The 26,017-nt window shown below is 38.1% G+C and overlaps 1 protein-coding gene across 1 annotated transcript in view; it reads right to left on the minus strand.

Moving 5' to 3' along the window:
* Positions 1-26,017, minus strand: part of stk32c (serine/threonine kinase 32C) — a 93,727-nt gene that overhangs the window by 39,721 nt on the left and 27,989 nt on the right. The window contains exon 2 of the mRNA XM_007566786.2: positions 22,073-22,128. Within this exon, the coding sequence (XP_007566848.1) occupies positions 22,073-22,128 (56 nt within the window). The remainder of the gene's footprint in view (positions 1-22,072; positions 22,129-26,017) is intronic.

Below are 26,017 nucleotides of genomic sequence, written 5' to 3' on the forward strand. Positions count from 1 at the left end.
TGGATGGATGGATGGATGGATGGATGGATGGATGGATGGATGGATGGACGGTTGGATGGATGATGGATGGATGAGGTAACATCTGGTCTCCTAGGAAACGCCGCCTCTCTTCCAAAGCGGCTCCTCCGAACAAATCGCCTCATCATTTATTCATCCCGGTTGTGTTGTTTTTGTCAGGAAGTGTCTGTGAAAGGTCAGCTGCAGGACGAGACTCCAGAGGGATGAAACTCATTACAGTAACAGCACTGGAGGCAGCCATTACGCCGGTCATGTGACCGCTGCCAGCGCTGTTCGCCACACATAATGACTGCAGTCTTCAGGCCTGATTGTCAATCTCCCCTCATTCCTTGATTTCACCTCTTGCTACTTGTCCTGCTGCTAAACACACGGAAAGGGCAACACAGAAACAGAAAGACAGATAAATGCTAATTAGCACAAGCTAACGGGCCACTTTGGGGAACGGCAGTATGTGAGCAAGAGAGTTGACATCCAAAGACAGGATGGAAAGTGCACTTTATGTTCTTAGAACGCTCCTTTTGTAACTGAAAACTGTTTAATTCTTGCTTTTTATTCATCAGGACATAGAAATGATTTGTCCTTTACTAAACTCCATACTTTTCATATATATGATCAACATGAAAACTCCATGATCAAAGTGGGAAGAGTTATCAGGTAATTTCCAAACAATGTGAAGTTAATCGTCCCACACCTGATAGTCTGGTAGACTCTCAGGCTTCAATTGGGACCAAAATTACAACATTTGTTACATTTTCAGCTGCTGCAGTTCAACCAGTTCAAACCCTTTGAAAAATCCATTCCCCTCCTCACCTGTGGTGGCATTGCACCAAAAACCACTGAGGAAAACAACATTAAAACCTCTAAACAACTTCCTTCTTCAGGAAATATAAATGAAAATGGAGTGGCGTCTGATTTTGGTGGGTGCAGTTTCTGATTTAGTCTTTGGCAAAAGACCCACTAACGCAAGTTACACATGATTGTTTTTGCATTTACCCAGCATGCCCTGTACTATAGTCCACTTCCTGCTTTTGGAGCGGTCTCTGGTCCATTTGGAGTTCATATATGCAGTCAAACCGCACCAGAGTTCACTTCAACCAAACCGAGGCAGAGGTTTGTAGGTGGACCAGAGTTCGATTCACACCTCCCCAAAAGAACCAGACTTTCCATCACAATGAACTCATTTTTTATTTTTTTTATTTTTTTATGTTAAAATTAGCAACTTTTACCTCCTTTTTGGGCACCACTGGTCTAGAGTTACCCACGAAGAGATGAAGTAAAACGGTTCTAGATTATGCTCATGCCAGTGGAAATAGAGAGAGATGCTCTGCACCGTTTCGAGTGAGAGAAAACAAATATTTGCAGTTGTAAATTGCAGTTTCATGGGAACTTTAATGGTGCGTTGAAAAATCCCCCAAAGGACTTAAAGGCTTAATTTGAGTTGTAAATAAAAACTCCAACTTTAATCTAGTCAGTAAAACGCTTCCCAGAGCCAGAGGGAAAACAAAAACACTGATTTGAACAACTGAGAAAATGGGATTAAGAGACGCTGCCAGGTTTTAGTTTTTATGGAAACAGCTACTTTGGCTGTGTGAAATAAGTTTGTCTGGGTTTTTTCAGGAGAGCATCTCCACAGCAAGGACTTTTAAAAATTAGTTTCTGAATGTCACCATGACGGCAGAGTCAGGTTTAATTGAATTGATTGTTTTAGTTGATTGGATTTCTCTCTGCATGCTGAGATTGCTAAAGAGAAACCTTCACAAAAAGAGAGGAAAGCACTGAAATATTCACTCTTCAATCCTGACAAAAACAAAACCGAAGACGCTGCTCTGAACACAAAACCTCATTTTAATTTAGGGGCTAACGCTAAGGCATAACAGACGCTACTGCAAAAAAATGTATTTTACTTTGTCATTTTCTGCCTTTCTTAATTATAAAATTGGCCAGAGGGCAGTGAACAGTCATTTGAAATGAATATTGGAGGAAATGCACAGTCTAACCTATTGGATTTCATAAAAATCACGGTACAAGTTGCAATTCTGAATGTGCATACATGCTGTGACTACAGTGCAAAAACACAAAAACTTACCAAGTATTTTTGGTTTAGTTTTTAGTGGAAATATTTTAATACACTTAAATAAGACGAAACTAACTTACAAGTAACTTTTCAGCAGATTGGAGAGGTTTTTTTTCAAGTAAATAATTCTGTAAATTGATGAAAAAGTTTATATTGGCAGATTATTTCACTTATAACACATGAAAACGTCTTATTATAAGTGGAATAATCTGCTGGGGGAACATGCACTTTTTCATCAATATTAAGCAATTATTGAAGAGACCTGTTAGTTTGTCTAGTTTCAAGTGCACAAGATGTTTGCACTGGAAAAATAGTGTAAACTGTCCTTTAGCCTTTTCTCAATAAGAAGAAAATGTCTTTATATAATCAAAAAGGCATTTTGATCCGTGTATCTCATGTCCTTTTTCTACATTGGACTTTTTGAAGCAGCCGAGAGTCGGCTAGAAAAGCTTTTCACTTTGCTGATTTGAAGGTAAGACATGCCAAAACGGGGGGATTAAATTGTGATTCCTCTCTCTACATTATGCATGCATTATTCTCTCTATCTACTAAGCTCTAATATCTTGCTGAAAAGTTACTTGTGATTCAGTTTTGTCTTTTTCGAAGTGTACTAAGTTATTTGCATTGGAAACTAGACCAAAAATACTTGGTAAGATTTTGTGTTTTTGCAAGACGGACATTATTTGAATGTCAACTGGAGGGTTAGTCATTATCTATAAAACTGCGCTCAGATTCCCCTCAAGCACAGAGCTCACGTCTGTCTGGGCGCCTTGTCAGATTTGCTCATTTTGGATCTTTAGGTTCAGATTTCTCCACTTCATGAAATTTAGAGTTTATTTAAAAAGCCACTGCTTTCACTTCAACCTCAGCATCTCTCAGAGGACAGGCGACAAGTGAGGTTTCCAAACAGTATTTCTAAACCATCACATGTTTACATTTGTGATGGTAGGACAGGAAAAAAAGCTTTTACTGGCATGCCTAATGAATAATCAGTTCACATACATAGAGCAAGTATCTGTTGCTATGGGGAAAGGCAAATAGATATTTTATTGTGTTTCCTATTTTGAAGAGTAGCACATTATCATTATACCTCATGGGAAATTAAGTGATTACTATGTGATGTAATAAAAAATATAATTCAGCAGCTGGTATAAAAAGTTTATTTGAGGCAGTTAATACATCTTTAGGATGTTGTCTGTGGGTTGTCATGGAAACTATTACTTACACTGGTCAACAGCCAAAAACGTGTCTGAGGCTTTTCAACTGTTTTAGGGTCATTTTGATGTGCAGAATCCAAAAATCAGGTCAACTTTTGAGCATCAAAAAGCTTGACTTGTTCTCATACGGATCTGTTTAAGACGCCATGTTCAGCTTACTCGCACTTACAAGTGTTTATTTTTCAATTTACAGAAATCCAAGTCTGCAACATTTAATTGATTAACACACTCTGTAAGAAAACTTATTTTTTCCCCTTCTCTGGATGAGATAGATTAACGGAACTAAACTGATAATGTCACAGAAATGTAATCAGCTTAGACAGAAGGTTGGATTTCGCTTTCATCATTTTTGGATTCCGCGGTGCAAAATATTCCCAATATAGCTGGAAAACCATAGACAACTTCCTTTGTAACCCAGTGTTATACAATAAGCAAAAAATGTTTTTCTACAAAACAGAGTTGGGAATTTTAAAATGTTTTTTCACATTCTTCACACCTGGGATACTAAAACTTCTTCTGTTTTAGTAATCTCATGTGAAAGTCTTTTGCAGCCTTGCAGATATTTCCCATTGATTTATCTCCCACTAGGCTCACATTATGAGCAATCCTCATGAATCGGTCAGCTGAGTAAAACGATAAAAACAAGGATTTATTCATGTATTCATGGAGGATATTAGCAATTTCAATGCATCAGAGCAGCTTTGTAAAGAGCTGAAAAAAGTAACGATTTAGAGGCGAAAGCAGTGAGGCGGAAAGTTTGGAGAGCTATTTGCATATGAATGTAGATATTTTCAGCTCCAGTCAGCCGAGATGGAAGACTCAAAAGATCGCTCCGATGTGAGAAAAGTACCGAGCTGCAGAGAAGTGATGAATCCTAAAATCTACCAAAGTAATTTTGTAAAATTATCTACGAAAATGCTGAAGTTTTAATTTACGAGCGCTTTATTTTGAGGCTGTCCATGGACGCTGCTCAGACACAAAGTTGTGTTTGTTGTCAGACAGGAAGCCTGAAGCCAGCTCCATTCACCAGCTGGCTCTGCGTCTCGGCACGTCGACCAGATCAAGCTCTGGATTCAGAGCACAGGCTGTCCAGCCAGGAGTCACAGTGGCGTCCACTGGACAAGATAAAACCACCGAGTAGCACAGAAACAACATAACGCATCTGTGGTCATAAAACGGCGATTCATTTCTGTGCAGAATCATTTTGTTACAGCAGATCTGTTAGCAGGGAGCGTTTTTAAAGCAAAAAAAATCTACATTTTATTATAAACAAAGATGAAACGAATGCAAAGAAACAAACTATAAAATGTTTTCCTTCCCTGACATCAGATAAACAGCTGGTGATGGAAACCAAGTGGAAAACGCATGATTAGATAACCAAATGAAAAAGATATTATCAAATAACCGTCACTATTTCTAATAAGTAATTAAACATCTGATATGCAGCTGCACAATATTGTGATTTCACTATCACTAGAAAGCAGTATGCAAACTACCTGAACTGCAATGACTCAGGCAACTCACCCAAATTAATTAAGTACTTGGCATTCAGGCTCCCCATTCCTCTACACTTATTACAGCATAAAACATTTTAGTCCATAAAATCATTAATAAAGCAAATCTCCAATCTGACAGCAAGTATCTGATAATCATCATGATGATTTATATGAAAAGGTTTGGCCTGAAGTGACATAATTAAGACTATTTTATCACATTTGATTTGTTTTTGCCAGAGATCAATTTCATTCACGAAAAATATTCACATGTTGGTATTTTGTGGCAAAAGTTAGTATTTTAAGCTTGAGTAGTCCACACCAAATCAATGCAAGAAAGGCTGGTAATGCTGAAAACCCACCTGGAAAATACCTGTATGGCAAGCCCACAGTCACATGATTGTGCAAATATGACAAGCGGTTTGCATATGTATCCTATTTTTGTCAAAACTGGCATGTTTCCATTAAGCAAATTTATTTTTGTAATTCCATTTTGCACCATTATATGGTGAATGGAAACACAGTAACAACCATATATTATCAGAAACATTATTCTGAATGTTTTTAAAGGGACGGTTGTGCTGGAATGTATTGATAAAACCCATTAAAATATCAATAAATAGATGTTTGTTTCAGCATTCAACAAGTGTTTCTTAAAATTAATCACTGATTAGCCCATCCAGGATTTTGTGATTGTTTGTGTGGTTTTCTCCCTCAAAATTGCAGATTTTGTGGTATAATTTAGAAATGTTTGAAAGGAGTTTTTACGATATTTGCAAAAATGTATGATGCTATATGTGATTTTTATTAATCGCCGTATCGATCATGGACTATAACTTGACATCCATTAAGGCTGAGGCAGCAGTCATTTAAACTCCGTTTCTGACCTATTTTGATAAAAATTTGCAGTAAATCAGAAAAAATGTGGGGATTTGTTGATTTTGTGAGATTTTTGCGTATTTGTGAAAAACTGGAGGAACTTATTGATTTAACATAAAAAACTGCAGCAAGCCAGATTTGACATGTGTGACATAAATCAATAAAAACATGCTACACCATCATCCTCCAACCACTTCCTGTCGTCTTCTTCTTCTTTTCTGTCATCCAATTATTGATCATGTGACTTGAGATGCGAAAAAAGCTTTGCAGTTTTGCATCATGCAAGAAGGTTTTATCTAGTTGTTTTTATTAATAAATTTTATTTTTGTAATTCCAATTTGCACAATTATATGGAAAACGGAAATGCAGCAAGTGCTCTAGTTAAGGAAAATACAATTAAAGGGGAAGATAAAAGGTCAATCATGCAAGCTGGGTCCAGGTTTTGTGCTCGGCTGGAAGGAGGACAGTTCCTGTTTGGTTTAGATTCTGTCACTGGCAGCTGTAATCTCTCCCCACCAGCAGGACACAGCACCAGTTTATCTGTAAAAGAGCCTTTTAGAGGTGGTCAGTCAATTTACATTAAGGTTCTCTGCAGACAGTGTGAAAGACAGCAGAGTCTTTTCATGTGGTGGTTTGAAAGGAGAGGAGGATGCAAGCGAAACGCCGCCACCGAGGGGCCCACCTGTCTGACTCATCCTCAAAGACGGCCGCCGCTCTCACTTTTAACAGCCCTGAGCTCTGAAGCGTGGCATTAACTTTGTTTTTGTTGTTTTCTTACAGCAGCCCATTCATTATTTAATCAGTTGTGAGATGGGAGAATGGCATAACGAGGAGCTTCACGGTCCGTTTCATGGAGTTAATCTTGATGGGGTCACCCAGATGCGCCTGGCAGCTGGGAGGGAATTTCTCCAAAAATATCAACCCGTCTACATCAGGACATGCAGAGGAAACGTAGCAAGAGCTTCAATTAGCTTGAATATTGTCATGCAAAAAGGAAAGACTTGGATAAACTTCAACTGATGCAGAATAAAGCTGATTGATTTATGCATTCAAATCTTGACTGGCTAAAAGCTTCACTACCATTCTCAACATCAAACATTTTTACAGTCTAAAGTCCAAATGAAATATAGTTTAAATATCAGAAAACCTTTAAAAACCAGGCATTTTAAAGGGGATTCATCCTAATTCCTGTAGTCTCATTCTAAATAAAGTCGTAAAAACAGATTTTATGTCACAACAACAGGCATCCGTAACATCATATAGCATATATTTTTCAGAAAAATGCCTCTTGGGATTCAGGGTGACCCATCTTTCTTCTTTTTTTTGGATGACCCATCTGCAGATGAGACTAATTTAATATCCCATTGAGATTACGTATCTAGAAAAGCTCCAGTCTTGCTGGCTGGGTGGAGGATGATAATACACTGTGTCATGAATTAAAGAAAGACATAGAATCATCTTGATTTAATTGGGGTATGAGAATAATGTTCTAAAGTGTCTCCTGTGTTTTACCAGCCTCTCATTTAAAGAGGATCTATTATGCAAATTTCACATTTTGTTAGACTTTATACTTCAGTTTTATCTCAAACAGCCCAAGTGCTTCAACGAACCACATAGCCGGTTTTTGGCAGTAAGTTAATGTTTGGAAAATGAGCCATTCCAAAAACCTCTTAATCGACTGGAACTGCGCCGTTACCTAGCAACCCCAGCAGAGCTCTGCCCGTCACCTAGCAACCCAAACGGAACTCCAGCATGTTTGGTAAGCTGCTTTTATCACTGTGTGCGCCGTACAATGGCTGCTGGGGTTTTGTTCCTGATTTACCACTTGCTGGATTATTTTTGGTTGTGCAGGAGACCCAACTCCTGCTTTTCATAGATGTATAATTGTATAATTGTGCATCTTTTTGCAGCCATTTTCACGTGAAAGTGAAAACGTTGAGTTGGGGGGTGTGGCCAGCAGTGACTTATTTGGATTTATAGTGACAAGAGGCCCTAAAAAAGTAGGCAGAGTAGGCAGAACTGACCAAACTGAAATCTTATCTAAGAATGATTTTGTGCAAAAGATAAAATGAAAAAAGCAAAATCTTACCAAATGTTTTTGTTCTAGTTTGTAGTGAAAATGTCTAAGTATATTTGAAATAAGAAAGATAAAGTCACAAGTATATAAGTGATATAATCTGCCAATGGAACTAGAGTTTTTAAAAATTAATATTAAAGAATTATTGACTTAAATAAAATTTCTATATATTGTTGTAAAATTTTTTGTCTTATTTCAAGTGGGCAAATATATTTTCACCAGAAACTGGACAAAAATACTTAGTAAAATTTGGTGTTTTTCAGCGTGTACAGCCAGAATAAACCTATTCTAATTGAATGAATGTTACTAAGTGATAACCCTAATAAAGTCCAAGAGGTTTGGTCTCTTTAAGTTACATCAAAACAGTTTAAACCTGAGGCCCAAAAAGCCTTAACAAAACAAATCTAGACTGAAATTAGCATTAAGATTCATGAGTTATGACAGGCGCCTAAAAACTTGCTTAAAAACCTTCTGTACTGTCCAGTGACGATGCGTGTCATCCATCACGGAGGCCATATTGGATCCCAGCGAGTGCCACTTCAATCTTACTCATGGCTTTCATGACACAGACACCGGTGACAAAGGCGAGCTTTGAGTCTCGCTGAAGGACACTTGACAAAAGGCAGCAATTGAATTTAAGGTATTGCTGAGGTTGTAAACCGTGGCAGTACACCCTGGAGGGCTTTGAGGATTTAAAACCTGATTTATGGCATCCAATAATGTAGGATTGTGGTATATCAATATATTACTGTCATATGAGACGGCAGCACTGGGCTGGGTGTGTTTTTGTCACTGCATATTGTATTTTTATGTTGTTGTTTTCTTAAATGGAGCATCAACCAAAATGAAAGCTCGTCTCACGCTTGTTTTTTTTTATGACTGCTACTCCCAGCTGCGCAGATGCTGATTCTCATTTCTTACTTTTATTGTTGTTTTTAAAGGCAGGGCATTTGAGCAGATTTTTTTTGTATATTTTCCTGCATCTTTAAAAAAAGAAAAAAAGGTGTTTGTGCACTAGTTGCCTTTATTTAGAGAATTTCGACAGAGAGAAGGGCGGAAAACATGCAATACATGCAAACCCTGGAAGGCTGCATGGAGGACTAATCGCCTCTGTATATGGGGCGCCTGCACCTTCTGCTATCATTTTGTACTGGGTTTATAAAGCAGGTCATCCAAAATACATAGAGATGCAAACGCCATTGAAGACTAATGGATGCCGGTTTGCTTGAGGCTGCAGCTGCAACCAAAACAGCAACTTGACTAAAGCAGAAACATAAAAATGTGGCACGAGGAAAAAGTTTATGTTTCGTTTATAGTGCAATAGAGGTGGGAGGATCAATCCAAAATATCAATAATTCTGATTCCAAGTCGGTATCAGTAACGGATTGATACTTTAGTTTCAGATTTCAGATATTTTTGTGTTGCCAATTCTCAACTCTACCTCAAAAATATTTAATTTTGAATTTGTCTCAAATGAGAGTTTTTGTTTTTCTACTGGTCATTATGTTTATATAAAGTATTTTGTAGACATCTATAAACTTTGACCAAATTCTGTTCTAGCTTTGAACAAAATAATTTGAAAGAAAAACGTATCTGTATCAGTATTGGTGTATATATCAGGTATTGGCCCTGTTCGATACCAAAACATTAAGTATCACACACCTCTATGATGCAACAATTAACTTAGAGGGTTTTTTGTGTATGTTTAATAACTGCGGATGTTAAATGAGAATGGAATGAGATTATTTTAAATAAACAATTCAAAGACAAAACAAAATGACTGTTTCCATTAGCTGTGTCTTTAACTCAAATAAATTTAGCAAGTTTTAGATTTTTAACCTAAATGTGTGAGTTAGTGAAAGATGAACTTACACAAGTATTTAAAAAACTGAAAGAAGAAAAAAAACAGGAGTGGGAACTACTATATTTCCCAGAATGCTTAGCGGTATGTTTTTGTATCCTGACATGGAAGTGCGTTACATTGATCTGACTCTGGTGTGTTAAAGGAAATTGTTTATTTTTATGTCTTGTTCTCACTAAATGTTTCTGAGCTGAATTCACTGTGATGTTTAATAAAATTCATTATCAGATCATAAATTTTGTACATGCAGTTTAAAACAAGAATTTAAATTATTCTAAAGTAAAATAAGTAGTTATTTTAACTTGATGTTGTGAGTAAAATAATAGAGAAATGTGGCTCTTTAACAAGGTGAGGGTATTTTTTTCCTGTATATTGTGAAATAATTATTTGGGTTAAATTGCACCACTAACTTAAAACTCTTAAAAAACAATGTTTAGACTTCTCTCTTTTTAAATGAACTTCAGGAACTTTAACTTCTGAGTTAAAACCAAACTTTTGACTTTATTTCCATTTTCAAGGCAGCAGGTGAGCTTTCTTTTTAAAGATAAACACCTTCAAATGTTTTACAGTGTAGTTTGTACATTTGTACTACTTTAATAAAATATGTTGAAGCTTTTTACTGAAATGACATACTGCAGAAACAAGTGTTTTTGGATTACTTTCAAGTGCAAATATCTTGGCACACTTTAAATGAGACAAAACTAACTTACAAGTAACTTTTCTGGAATAAATAGGAGGTTATTTTAAATCAATAATTCCTTATTATGGATAAAAAATGCTGGTTTATAAGTGGAATAATCTGCCAGTGAACCAAGATATTTAACCCATAATATGGGAAAGTTACTTGAATTAAGAAAAAAATAGTTTACAAGTGTACTTAGACATTTACACAAGAAACTAGACCAAAAATACTCAGAAAGATTTTGTGTCTCAGTGCACAAAATGGGGGAAAAAACAGTATGGATGGTTGTCCTCTCAGCTTTCAGTGCATCTAAAGCCTGAAGTAAAAAAATTAAACCTCTTTGACCAAACCAAGTCTTTAATATCTGTGTAACTCCTTAACTGCCTCCAGCGAACCCGAATCTGCTGCTGGTTATCTCGGTGTTGCATGCTCTTTAAACACATGCACTTATTAAAACGCTCATTAGCTAAATATATTTCTTGGTTTGTACAAAAAAAGTGGGTTTTAAGTGGTAAATCACTGCTAAATCCCAGTCATGTTTACTTCTCCAGTCCGCCACATTGCCTCTCCCCTCACCGTTCTCTGCTATAGATAGCCGCCCTATCAATTGTTGTCAGGGGGTCTAAAGCTCCCGAGACGTCAAAACAGTGAGGAGAAGTAAAAAGGTTGTTTTTTTAAAATCTATTCATTCAGGAAGCTGCAGATTTAGAGGTGTTTTTTTAGGCCAGGTAACTGCCAAGTGGGCCAAACGCCTCTGAGTAGCAGCATGGACAGGCAGAAGACTGCTGCCTGCAGGGATGGAGGCAGGGGAGCTTGGATCTTTCACCTGCACTTCATAAAAAATACAGTTATTCTACCTTTCCATAAGGCTGAACTGTGCTTCCCAATGTAGTGACTGAATAAGCTGTTGGCTCTGGAAAACCTATAGCTAGTGACGTTTTGACAATGGGAGTCGAAATGTTTCTGCATCAAAACTTAATTTTCCTGAACCTCCTGTTCTGGCCTGGCTGTCAGATGTGGGCTTTTCCACAACCACAGAGATTTATTTACTTTGAACTAAAGATTAGAGGGTTTTCCTCCTGCAGAGATTGCTGTGATCTGAGAAGAACACCGTAAATGCAAAACGGTATTTAATTGAAAATAGTAAGCTGACTTAAATCAGTTTTCATCCAGCACTCACTTTTAGTAAGTTACTTGGAATTAGTGGTTGAAATGTCTCTAAAATGTACTCCTGTAAAGTACTTTGGCTCAATACTGCATGCATCCAAACAAAGATGCCTTATTTGAGGTTTTTTTTTCTTTTCTGGAGCCAGTATTTTATCTCATCTGACTCATGGCAAAGAAATAATCCCGGTATTTCCATGAGCAGGAATGCATTCACATAAGTCTTCATGTATCATTTTGTCTTAAGCTACCCAAAGCTGCTTTAAATAGGGCTGTAACGATTCCTCGAATGATTCGTGTACCTTGATTATTAAAATTCCTCAAGGAAAATGTATCTGCCTCGAAGCTTTGTTAAATAATGTTTTATTAATTAGGGCATCGTATTCCGGCCAGGTGATTATGTCACACAACGCTCTCACTTCTGCCTAAGAGCTATTGCTAAGTGCTAGCACTTTCAACTGAACTTTCAAGTTCGGTTTGTGGGGATTTTATTAATTGACGATAATGTCCAGGTTTTCATAATTTTTCGAAGGATCGATAAGCATCCTTAAAATGACTGATGCGATGCCTGGAGCTTTTCTCCTCCTGGAGCTGCTGCCTAGTGGCGGTGAAGAGCGCGGCGGGTGTTTTTAGATAGGTGAGCGGACAGACTGAAAACAGCGTGCGGTTGTGCTGTTGATGATTAAAGCAAGTATAGCTTTACAGACAAACCAGAAAATAAATTTTATATCATCCTGGTCTCAACAAATGGGTGTCGGAGAGCATCGTGGCGGTACGTAGCTGGTAGATGAGTTTCTGTGTGTGACAAACGAAGGAGCCAAATCCTGTCGCTAACAGAGATAAAAGCTATAAATGGCTGGGGAAGGTGAGTGTTCACATGGACTGAAGATGAATAAATCTAAGAAAACCTGCCTCTTTATTATTAAATTGAAAATAATTTCATATTTTTGTATATATTTTTTTCCAGGTTAACTTAAAAAGTGAGCTATTATTGTGTTGGGTTAATTTTCTAAACTACAGAAAAGTAATTGTAGGGATGCACAAATATGAAAATTTGAGTTTATTGTTGAAAAAAACATACCATAAGTATATTTTGTCGGCCCAGGTGTAATTTTGACTTGACTTTGGACACTACTGCCACAAAGGGACGCCCAGTAGCCAAACATACAGTAACTCCTGAACTCAGCGGCAGCTTTTTGGGTAAATTGGGTTTAATTTCTTTGGGTGTCAACACAACCATATCAGTTTAGCGTCTATGCTGCCATTTCTAAGCTCCTGCTGCCATGTGGTCGGTGAAAACGCTCAGGATGGTAGCAAGTGTCAAACTAATGCCCATTTGACTGCCAGGATGCAGGTTTCCCCACATTGTGTTGTAACAAGATGTGCAATGTTACTCCCTGCACCTGTCAGTGGTCATAATTTTATGGCTGATTGGTGCATAACTACAGCATAGAATGAAAACACACACAACACACACACAAACACACACAGCCTTCTTGCCAAAAGCTGCATTTTGGAAACAGTGCTTTGAGAGAGGCAAGCGAAGCAAACGCAATTTCAGGGTCTGATAAACATGTCATCCTGGGAGAAGAAGGAATAATTTCCACTTTCATTTGGTTCATTCCTCTGGATGTCTTCTGGTCTGCAGCGGCTGCTGTCAGCCCACTGGAAATGTAAGTGTTTACTGAACTCAGCAATCCATTTGCTCGACTCCAGGTTTCACTACTACTGCAGGCATCGCCATAAATCAGTGCAGCCACAGATTGGGCTTCTGAGACTGAAATGGGAAAAATGGGACTTTTACCAAATAGAACTGTGTGCATGATTTTGAGTACAATTAACCTAATAATATATGTTGACACCAGCACCAGAAACAACGCATCAGGGCCCGCCTCACACACTCACGTTATTACGGCTGCTTAGCAACACTTCATGTCAGATTAAGTTTGCCCTGTGGTCAACAGGAGCGCTGAGGTCATTAAAACACAGCTGGATCAGCCCTAAATGTGCAATTACCCACAATGCTGTTCTGCATTCAGTGCTCTCCAGGTGTTTTCACCGCAGGTTTCAAAACTAGACAAGAAAGTTTCTGTCTTATCTCCCAACACTGTACAAAAGGCAGTTACCTCAAGCTACAATTCTGTTACAAACGTGGGCAAAACTTTGTCGAAAAAATATAATTTTGCAATTATGGTGTTTCCATTAAATATGAAATACAATTAAAATTACATGTGAATAAGCACAGTTGTTTAATAACTAGTTATTACATTCACTTGCAAAGTTTTTTTGTTGTTGTAAAAATGTACCTTTAGGAGCATTTTAACTTTTTACTTTTCCTTGAGTATTTTTATTATGAAGTATTTCTTCTCTTACTTGAGTAAAATTTCTGGATTTCCTACCCACTGAATAAAAAACAAACATGTTTTAACTATAAATTCACCAGACACAGACACACACCTGCAGTTGTTGTTAAAGTTTCATGAGTTTTTATCAAAAGGAACATGTTATTTTACCTGATTTTGTTATTTATATGAATTATTGTCATTTTTGTCATTAAAATACTAAAATATCCAACTTGACTTTATATTTTGGTCTATCTGATGATGTAACTTTTAATATTAAATGATTGATAATTTGATAAGTTACTCTGTATTTGAGTCGTACCAAACTATTTTTTCACTCTTGAGTGATTTCTTGGTTACTTTTTACTTTTATTTAAGTAAAAATGTTAAGTAATGCTACTCTTACTTTACAGTATCATTTTTGGAGACTCTGCCCACGAGTTTGTGATAAATTATTTAAACACACGACCCTCCAACTACTTTCTGTCATTGTCTTCTTTGTAGTTTTCGCCAGTAGCAACATCCTGTTGTTGATCATGAGTCTCGTATGATGCGAAAAAAAAGTGTTTCTATTTCAGTTTTGCAAAATAAACCAAATTCAATTCTACCAAAAAAAAAAAACGTTTATGAGGCTATAACTTCTGTCACAGTCACAGCCGTACAGTTACCTAAAAAAGTATTAATAAATAGTTCTTATTGTCACTTTTAACATTTACCACAAAATATTGTGATAAATCTTTGAATCCATACCAACCAAAAAACAGTAACCAAACCTGATTTCCTGAAAGTTATAAGTTACTGGGATTTTAGTGAAAATACAGCATGTGTAAAACTAAAGCCAATCCTTAAATAAATCTTAGCTTTCGAAAAACAAACCAGAGAAAAATATGCTCTCAGTTGATTTAATTAGGAAATTATGTGTGGGATCTGTTCTCGCAATTACTAATAAAATAATGAAAGAAGGGCTTTGAAGCCACTCTTTGATAATAATAATTATTATACAGATGGAGAGCATTAAGAAGATTGCGTGGTTTTCAGACTTTCAGCAAAAATAAAGATGCACAAAGCAGAACTGAAGGCTTGTCTCCTGTATGTTCAGATGTGCCGAAAGTGTCAGAGGTGTAGCTGAGTATTTCATTAGCGATGAAACGACTCATACATATTCAACAGAAGACACCAACATCTTTCAGATTCTCCAGATGAAAATATGTAGCTTTCAGAAAACCAATGGTGCCATAACCTCACAGAAACCGTACATTGTGTTGCCAGCTTCTATGAAAGGACAGAATAAAAGTGAGAGTGGTAGCGAGTGACATCCAGCCACTGAGCCGCGACTTGTTAACGGCAGCGATGTGAACCGTTCAGCAGTCGGTTCTGACAGCTTGCAGCTCAGTTCCTCCGAGGTTTTCTCTCCTCACACATCCAGGTGGGACCGGCCACAAAGCTAGCAGCTTTTCACCAACTCCTACAGGGCAGGATTATGTGTTTTACAGGCACACTGTGGCATTAACCAAATTTATTTTCAGAATTCCAATTTGATCAATTTTGCAGTCACCGGAAATGCAGCTACTGCCACCAACCTTTCGACTGGACTATGAATTATTTGACCAAAGAATTAAAGATATTATGAACATAAATATTCACACATTGGTAATGCCCTCTTGGCTTTGCACAATCATAACATTTATATATTTTTTTCCATTTGTAATTAAAAACCTCTGATTTTAGAGCAGGATGTTTGTCACCCACGCATTAAAGAGGCAGTATCATGTAAAATCTATGTTTTTTCCTTTACATCATGTTATGTTATCCCTTCATCAAAAACATATCTGAAGTGTAGCCTTGATTTTTCCATGCATGTTTGAGAAATAATTTAATCTCCATGTCAACCATTCAACTTTGCAAAACATCTGGGCGGACCTAGCTCCTCCTTCGAAGATGAACTCCTCCACAGTTTCCAAGCTTCCAGCTCACAGAGCAACCCTCGCCCCATTCAGCTCCTTCAGACTAGCCAGAAGCAATCAGCAAACACCTGGTGGAACTGCGCTGCTGCTGAGCTCATCATATGACCCACTTCTCAGTGTAACGCTGGTAAAAACATTAGAGGAATAATAAAGGAGCCATGTTGTGATGATTTCCTGAAGGCGGGGTCTCGGCAAAAGCTGGAGCTTCTTAAAGAGACAGTGTTCCAATTTCAAGGTTTTAAATTAGGAAGTAAATTCATTTTAAGTTATATTTAATATATGTAGCACTTTTATGACACCTGAAGGTAACATAGTTATATGATTGAGCTATAAAATGGCATCAGTCCAATTTCTCTTTGCTCGATAATAAGAATAAATTCTCATGGTTGAACCAATTAATCAGATTAATTGTGATTAATTGATTACTGAAATAATCGTCAACTAATTTAGTAACTGGCTGCAAAATTAATCTGCTTTTGCATAAATTTGGTTTGTGTTTTTATTATTTTGTTTGTTGAACTTTGTGAGATTATCTTGAAAGGTGTTATAGAAATAAAGCTTTACTTGCTTACTTACTAATTGGTTAAATGTTAACTGGAGTACACAGATTCAAACAGCTAATTGTTGAAACAGCAACATATTCAGAGCAGTAATTACACCAGAAATATACAAAAGATATTTACATTTTGAAACAGAAGTGGCAGTTTTACATTCACCTGGATAAAAAAAATACTATTATTATTAAAACTGATAATAGATTAAGTCTGTTATTAATTAATCTGTAATGAAAAAATAAACAAATGGACTGTACTGAACATCCACACTGCACTGAATGAATGAATGTAATGTTATTGCATTTTAGGCAATAAAATGTTTATTTCCTTATTTTTAAAAAAGGAATTGAATTATTTATGTGTATTTATTAATGCATTTCTAATTTTATGGTTAAATAATTAATAATAGTAACAACAACAACAATAATAATAATAATAATAATAATAATAATGCCAATTTTTATCTGATTAATCGATTAATCATCTGAATAATCAATTAATTGATTACTAAATAATGAGTTCCCATCTGATCTACCTGGTTTGATAAAGGTTAAATTTATTTTTTAAAAACAGCTCTTGTTATGTGCACAAAAAACTTGGACATTTTTGTACTGTTGAGATAAAAGTGAAATAAACAAACTCCAAGACTCTTTAATAAGCCAATAGTCAATAATCATCTCTTCTTTTGATCGCTGCTTGACAAAAAGCGACTCGTACTTAAAAAATGTCATATTTCCAAAACCTTCAAAGGCCGTGAAGATACGAACCTCTGAAGGTTTCTCATCTGGGGCAGAAGCACTGATCATGAAAGGACGTTTAGTCGACTGAATTCTTATCTGAACTTTTAAAGCATAATAACCTTTTTTATCCCAGAACCAAATCAGATTTTAAAAAAAGCAGAATATGTAATTTTATCCTGAAAGGGGAGAAAATGTAGCTGGCTTCAGTCACAGTTTTGCAATTAATTCTCCACGCGGCGCCACAGATATGGAAAATGTGGAGGTGGAACAAAACTGGCGTGGACAAGCAGACATTTTATTTTATTTTTTTTTATAAGTCCTGATACTTGACGGAGTCTCTCAGGGGGAAATGGTTGGAATGTTAATGGATACAACACACTCCGAATATCTAATTATAGAGTTTTTCCTACATCTATAACACACTTTACCAAACTTAGACGGCAAAATGAAGGATTCAGATTTCACAACAGCTCTGTGAACTAGTATAAAGAAACAGTGACGTAGTTAAAAACAAACTGCTAAATAAGTAAAGATGCAGATTTCAGGTTCCTGGAGCGATTTTATCCATATGGCCCCTGAATCATGTGCAGCTTAGCAACAGAGCTCCAGTGAAACCTAAAGAGGCACAAGGGGGATGGAGGCGCCAAATTTCTAGGTTAAAAGGTAGCTGAAGGCGATGGTGGAAAACTGCAAAACAAATTCCCGTCTTCACACTGGCAGCTAAAGAAGACGGACGACGTTTTGTGAGCAATATCTGGCTTACAGGCAGGTGGACATGGAGTGGGGCGACTAAAGAGAGCAAATGCTAAAAAAGGCTTCATCATCTCCTGACCTTTCATTTCTCCCATATGAGCTTGTCACAGTTTCCTCTCGCTGTCCTTTTCCCCCCTTCGTCTCTCTTCTGCTCCCACTCACTGCCAGCGCCTGTTTCTGTCTCCGTCCGTCCGTCTCTCCACCTCCATCACACGGGCGCCCAACAAGGGGTTATTCGTAGTGAAGTGTCTGCATGGCACAGGAAATGAAGACGTGGAAACCACCAGCTGAGTTCTTCCGCTACTCCTGACCTTGCGTGTCTGTCTCCATCCCCTCTCTCTCTTCCTCTCTCTGCGTTTCGATGTTAACCTGACTGCTGGCGTTGGGGAGCTGTCACTAAACTGCTGTCAGATCCGATGACTGTCGCCCTCCAGCTCCGGTAGCACAGGTTTTAATGAGCCCCGCGGTCGACACGGCGGTTTCTGGACGGGCGCGGGTTGGTGGGGGGGCGAAGGGTGATACTCATGGGAGAAGAGGTGGGGGGGTGCGAAGGGGAAGCAGGCAATTATATCAACTCTGAGAACGTGTGTGGAGCTTTGTGAGCTGTTACAAATGAGCTACGCTGAGGAATGAATCACATCCCTCCTCACTCCATCTGCCGGAGTACAGATGCTTCAGAACATCAGAGGGAGAAAGACGGAGGAGACCGCAGGAATTCACACCATAACATCAGCGCACCTCAGTTTCCAGGACGATGCATTCCTTTAGCGACGCAGGCAGGTGGCTACGCAGGGTGTATTCACACAATGCACCGATACCGATACTGATATCGGTATCAATACTGAAGAAAACTCTAGATCAGATATCGATGACAATATTCCCAGTCCGTAAAGGTAGATCTATTCAGTCTATTTCTATGTTTTGTGCTCTGAGCAACGACATTATTTATTATGTGTTTTACTTTATAATTAATGTAAATATAATCATAATATATAAATAAATATTTAGATTAAACATTTGTTTATAATAAATCTATAAATAAATTGTTTTGATTTGAAATTTATTATTTTATTGATTTATTTAAAATGAATCATTTTTATTCAAAATTATTTCAGATAGTATATTTAAAATAATTTCTTTATTTAAAATAATAATATTATTTCAATCACATAATTATATATTAAATCTATAATATCTGATCATATATACTATATTTATTAAATAAATGTTTTTCATTTATTATAGAATAAATACATAAATTATAAATTAAATATATTTATTATGTTAAATTATAATAAACATTTAATAATATTAAATATTGCACTTTCTGATCCATTTGAAAGAAGTTTATTTTTACATATTAGTCAACCTATTGTTTTTTTAGTTTCTTTGCTATTTATTTTAATGAATAATGAATTAATGTGATTCTGACATTGTATTAAAAAAAGGTTTAATTTGTTAAATTAAACCTTTAGCAGCAGAATGTACCAAGCTTTTTTTAATCCAGTAATTATCAGAATAATAGTTGCAGCACTAATATTCAATATTAGACGTGGTTTCTGTCTAGTCCTTGAAATTCAACGCAGGCTGCAGAAGCACACCTAATATCTTATCAAGCACAGATAAACAAATTCTTATAGTTAACATGAATTGACTGTTACCAATCTGCACATTGATGTGTTATAAAAAAATAAACACATTTTCTGCAGAAGGAGCTGAAGCGTCATGGATTTGAGAAGCAGAGTGAAGTGGTAAACGGTTCAGAGAGTTTGTAAACGCCTTTTGGAAGAAGAGGGTTCCTCTGCATCGTTCTTGGCATTCCCCCTCCTGCGGCTCACGACTCCCTGCTAGGCAAGAAACGAGTCCCACAGCACTCATTTTCACTCCTTCACAAGCAAACACAAACATCAAACAACAGCTACTACGACTCAAAACCTTTAAGATCTTCTCTCGGAGCACCTACATAAGCTGTGGACCACAGATTGTGTTTCATTGCACTACATAAGGTCCTTTTTGCCACACAAAGTAGCGCATTACAGAAACTAAATGTGTTCTTTATGATGCAAAAGTAACAGCTTTGCAGGATTAATACTCGTCTGGAAACATAATGATTTTCCACATTATTGTTTGCCTCAAAAATCTAATTTATTTCAAACTTCATCTTCTCTTTCTTAAATGCGTTTCATGGGAAACTGAAGAGTTATGCTGTTAGGTGCCCAGATGCAGCAGGAGCACAGCATGAGGCCGCGAAACATCAAATGAGATCACCTCCAGCATCTCTGTGAGCGGACTGAAAAAGACGGGAACACCGGTGAAAACTTTCCACCAAATACTTTAAACTGACAGATTTTTACCATCATCTTCTTGCAGATCAGGAAGCCTTCTGCTGCAGTTAATTGGATTCATTGCATGAATATTACAGGGCACCAGAGTGCAACTAATTTGCTCTCAAATGTGACTAAAAGTCTCTGGAGTGCAACGTTTTTTCCCCAGTTGCACCGGTGTATCCGACATTACGGCTGTTTGGTTCCTTATGGATTTCTCTTGTTTTGTAAATGTTTCAGTTGAAATAAATAATATAGTAAGTAACCCGATATCACGTGTAACCTGAGTAAATACAAGAGACGGTTTTCCAATCATGCCACTTAGTCCCAATTCTGATCTTTTCAACCCCCAAAATTTGACTTTTGCCACTTCCATATGTGGAGCTAAATTATATATATAGTATTAAGTTTTCAAACTCTGAAGTTTACAGTTATATTGTGAGAAATGCACCATAATTTTACACCAAAAGGCCATTGCTATTAGTTGTGCTTTCTTTTTATTATATTCCTTCGTGTTGTTAGGATTTTGTGGCGATGCTGTCGGCTCCCATCGCTCCCATAAACTTTAAAATCAATCCATAAACGGCTCCATCCATTGCTACTTCTGCAAACAGAGCACTACATGTATTTCAGTACATTTGGGTCGTAAACCGTTCGCACAGACGTCTGACTGAAGTCTGACTGATCGTAGAAAAAAAAAGGATTTCAAAACAAAATTTGAATTGAGAATCATTTATTAGGGCTATTGTAAATAGAAACAAAATGGGAGTAAATTCCCATCAAAAAACACATAAATGTTTTAATTAATCTCAGAAATTTTCTAGAAAAAAATGGAAAAGTCAAAAATGTTAAACTTTTGAAACTTCCACATTTTTTCAATGTGGATTAATCTCAAAATTTCAGAGATTTTTTGGATTAATCTCAAAATTTCAGAGATTTTTTCTCACAAATGTTCAACTCTGGGTATTTCATTTGGACAAGAAAGTCTCTTTATTCTACATATTCTCTGGCAGATGGAGGTTAAAAGCTGAAAACTTTAAACTTTTAATCTGTTATGTGCTGAAGCTCTTTGGTTCTCCACCGTGAAAAACGTCATTGCTGATTAAGTAACTGACTTCATTACGCCACTAAATAATATTTATATTCACTACTCTGGGCAGCAGTTTAGAAAATATCCCCGTATCCTTGCAGGGTTGTGAGGAACACCCTGAACAGGTCACCAGTGGGTTCAGTAATATATATATTTTCATATTTCCACATATTCTTCATCCCGTTTTGCTGAAGATTCCCTTCTAGCGAAGGAGGTGAAAACAGCTTGCAGGGAACAAAGCAATAAGTATAAATTTACATAAATTCACATGTTAATGCGTTCATCATATCCACGGGACATGTTTTCAGAAGAGAACGAGAATATCACAACAAATGAATAATGAACAAATATTAGCTGAGATGTTTGGGATTTAAAATTAGAATAAACTACTCAGGCCCCCAGAGTCCAATTGTGTGCTGATGAAAACGCATTAAAGCCTCCAACACACACACAGCTAGAAACTAATGTTGATCAAAAATGTCATTTTTTAATCCACAAAGCCTGCTGATGACGACACAAACACCTGTGGCCGCTGCTGGGAGTGAGAATGCCCACAAACACCGGAGAAACGCCACGTTTCCCCCTCCAGCCAGGTCCAACCCAGCAGATGAAGACAAACGCAGCAACAGCGCAGCGCTGCTCGGTAATTAAACCGAGACGCTGGGTCAGAACTCCCAGAAGCCGGCGGAGTGAGACGGAAAAGTAAATTTTACTTAAGGAAATAATCACATTGAAACAGAAAAATGACTCTTTTAGGCACCACAATGTGATTTACCATCCAGGAAGAGAGATAATGAATGTGGCGGGCAAAAGGTGAAGCATTAAAAAAACCTGCGTTACCTTTCCGAAGCTCCCTTTTCCGATCGCCCGCAAAATCTGGAAGTGGTCAAAGTTTACTGTAAGGAAACAGAGACAGAAGCAGAGTCAGGAAACACTGAGCAATTACAAAATGAGGTTTGGTTGCAACATGATATTTGACATTTTAACAGAACAAGCAACGTCAAACTAAAAATGTAATGCAGAAATACTGGAGCAGCATTAAAGCTTGGGCAGCTATAGAACTTAAAGGGGAGGTATTGTGTATTTTCCAGGCACATAGTGCCATTTTATAGCACAGTCAAGTAACTATATCACCTTCAGTTGGTATAGAAATGATGTATATAACAAACATAACTTTAAATAAATTTGACTTTGCAATTTGGTGCCTTGAAATTGGGCTTCTGTCTCTTTAAGAAGCTCCTGCTCATCACAACAGTATTTCTCCTTTTACAAACATTCTTCAGAGTGTCGGACTAAGAAGTAGTTTGCTAATTGCTGCCGCTAGTCTGCAGGAGTTGCTCTGTGAAAGCAAGATTTTCCACAGCTGACCTTGGGCATACTGCCAGTTTAGGCACAAAGTAGTTTCCAGTCTCGTTCTTATCAAACATATACGATCTGAAGAGGTGTGTGTGTGAACATTTTCCCGTCTCCCGATGCATGGAAAGCTTGTGATCTCATGCGCTGACGAAAGTCAGAGAAATCAGCCGCGCTGCACAGATGATGTGCTTCCACTCGCCGGCCCCCTCCTGGCATCCCACGCTCCTGATTGAGATTTGCTGCTGATCCCAGGGTGCAAGTCTGCCAGTGCAGCCGTGGTCCGGGCAGATGTGGCCACAGCAGGGCGGACGGCAACTCCAGCGGCGCCATGATGGAGTTTCAACAGGATTTTAAGCTCTTTTTCAGGAAGCAATCAAGAGGGAAAAAGCAGCGCGCTCGGTTGCTCTGAGCAGACCGATAGCCTGTAGGTAGAGCTTCCGGTTGCTGTGATGTTTCTGTGTTGTCTGGAAGTCAAGATAATCCGGTGTGGATTCTCCTATTTCAGACTTCTGTGTGCAGCTAATCCCTCCATAAGGCCCGGCTCTGATTTCCCCCTCGTTCTGACTCTGTGAGACAGTACCATGAACGCAGCGTTTTGTGTGGTATTAGAAAAGGGATTAAGAGAAGTGTGAGAAAATGTAAATACAGCTAGCCGGGTTCACACACTCAGCAGTTTCTTTTTTTAAAGGATTCATTTTTTCCCTCTGACTCAGAGACGCGATGAAAGCAGGGATTCACCGGACGGGATGAAGACGCCGCAGCAGCATTTAGCAGCGCTGACTTTCAGAAAAACCAGCTCAATATTTACACTCCAGTTTAATCAACTCCTTCCAAGTTTAGCAGGAAGAAATTTGAGCCTGAACTCTTTATTTGCCTTCAAGGAATATTTAATGATTTAATCTTCAACTCCTTCTGCAGATGTGACGCTGAGCATGACTTTTTGAAATAAAAGTCAGAAAATGTTACCATCAGGAGGAATCTATTGAGCAACCGATCACATTGACTTTTTTTTCTTTCTAACCATTGATCCATGATGGCAGCGCTTCCACAAAGTATGAGTCAGCGACTAAATGTGAAGCAAAACAAAAGGGAACCCTGGTTCTTCAAGGCCGGTCTGGCTGAAAGGAGCCACTCTTCAGATTGAGGAGGAGACATCGTTGCATGCTAAGAGGATAATTGCTGTGGATGTAGTGTTTTCTGTAGCGATCCCTTTCGGAGGCAGCATGGCACCCACACACGCTGGGAGGAAGAAGTATGTAGGAAGCAATGCAAGTCCTATTATACAGGCTTACAGGGCCTCTGCCAAACGGTGAAGGGGGAGAAGTTTGTACCGCAGGACATAAATAGGTTCACAACATCTTCAATGGGACCTATCGAACAAAACTCACATTTTGGAACTTCCATTTGAGTCTCTTCTGGTTCTAAAAGCAGCCAAAGTTCTTAAAATAATTAGATTAATTTAAAAAGTAAATGTTTTTTTTTTTTTTTTGGTGTCTGGAAAATTAGCAGTTTCAAAAGCTTCCCGAATGTAACGTCACAAAGCGGTATGCCTGGTCTGTTACCTAGCAACCCCAGCAGAGTTCTGCCCATTACCTAGCAACCCAAGCTGAACTCCAGCAGGTCTGGTCAACTGCTTTTACCACTGTATGCACTGTACAATGGCTGCTGGATTATACAAGTGCTTTGTTCTTGCCTTAACACCCAGAAACCACTTGACACACTCTTGTTGGTTCCACTTCTGCCTCACCTGTTTCTAAATCCAGTCTAAGTGCTGTAAAAAACCCACCCAGCTGTTTTTTGGCAAAAAACTAAAGGTTTTTTATTGTCTGTTAAATGAGCCATTTCAAAAACCTCCGGAATGCAACATCACAAATCAACAGGCACTCCACAGTTACCTAGCAACCCCAGAGAAGCCCAGCCCGTTACCTAGCAACCCAAGATGAATTCCAAGATGCTTGATCACCCGCTGTACGCTCCGTCGTTTTGTTGTTGATTTATCCATCAACAACTTGCTGTACTCTTGCTTGTTGTGCAGGAGGCTCCACTTCTGCTTTTCAAAGTTTTATGGTTGTGTAAGGTTTGCAGCCATTTTTATGGGCGAGTGTAAATGTTGAGCTGGAGGGTGTGGCCAGTTCGTTTGGATTTAAAGTGACAAGACGCCCTAAAACAGCTCAAAATAGGCAGAACTGAGCCAACTGTAATCTCGTCGTCAAAGAATGATTTGGTAATGACTATGTAAACGTATCCCAAACTGTTCAAGGAAGCATTATACGTCACCTTCAAAAGTACAAAAGAAAAAAAACAGTGCAGCTTCTGATGGACTGCTTTTCCTGTCAAATATTAAATATAAACTCAGCCAAAGAGTCACTATTTCTCTTACAGAACCACGAGACCCAACTTCTACGCAGGAACATCCACAGCGAATACCGAAGACCTTAGGAACCTCCGTCTGAGACTCTGATGTGAAAATTACAGCAATCAACGGAGCATCGCTGAACGTTTTTGTAAGCTGCAAGGTTTCACGGTCAAGAGGCGCTTCAGGAAAAGAAAACAACAGTTAGATGGTGGTGAGCAAGGCCCGGGAGGAAACCAGCATCTTTACTGCGCAGCATGCTGGCGCCATCAAGCACTCTCAGGTTCCTCTGGACGCTGCGCTAAAGACCACAGCCAAATGCATCCAAAGCCTCAGTGGAAAGCCAGATTCTTTATTTTATCGTTGTGTAATGGGAGAACGACAACCTTCTTTTTTCGGTCTGGGTGCTACAATCTGCTGACCCAGCAGGACTCGGCGCTGAGTAGACACGGAGAACCTCGGCGATGGGTGTTTGTCTCCTGTAGGGAAGCTGCTGTTGGCAGAAAGCCCGAGTCGAGGTGCACAGGAAGTGTGAGACTGACAGCGGCGTGCAAGAAGCCCAAGCAGGAATAGCTGGGAATCTGCTGGTCGTGTCTATCCTTCAGATTACTCAATTAGGACTGAAACGAATAATCAAATTCATTGTCATCTAGTAATCAACTAATCATTAAATGGAGTACACAGATTCCAAAACTGTACATTTTGCATTTAAGATGAAAAATCTTCTTTGTCTGAAAATATGTTCCACATGTTCAACTGGTTCAAATTCTGTAAAAAAAAAAAAAAAAAAATGCAAAAACACAAAATCTTACCAAGTATTTTTTATGTATGTGCCACACAGGCACGCCCACTAGAAGGAAACAAACGCACCCAGTTCCACTCTTTCATTCGATTGGCTGACAGGTTGCCAGGCAACGGTACTTCTGTGTTCCAAGCGAGCAGAAAATGATTCACAACAGAGTAAAGAGGTTTGCAAGCGGAGATTTGATCCAAGCAGAGAAGTTTTGAGCGCGAGGAGAAAGGTTTGAGAGAGCAGAGTGAATATTTGAAAGAGAGCAGGAGTTTTGAGCACAAGT

The sequence above is a fragment of the Poecilia formosa genome, unplaced genomic scaffold (assembly GCF_000485575.1).
Source record: "Poecilia formosa unplaced genomic scaffold, Poecilia_formosa-5.1.2 Scaffold199, whole genome shotgun sequence".
NCBI classification, from domain to species: Eukaryota; Metazoa; Chordata; class Actinopteri; order Cyprinodontiformes; family Poeciliidae; genus Poecilia; species Poecilia formosa.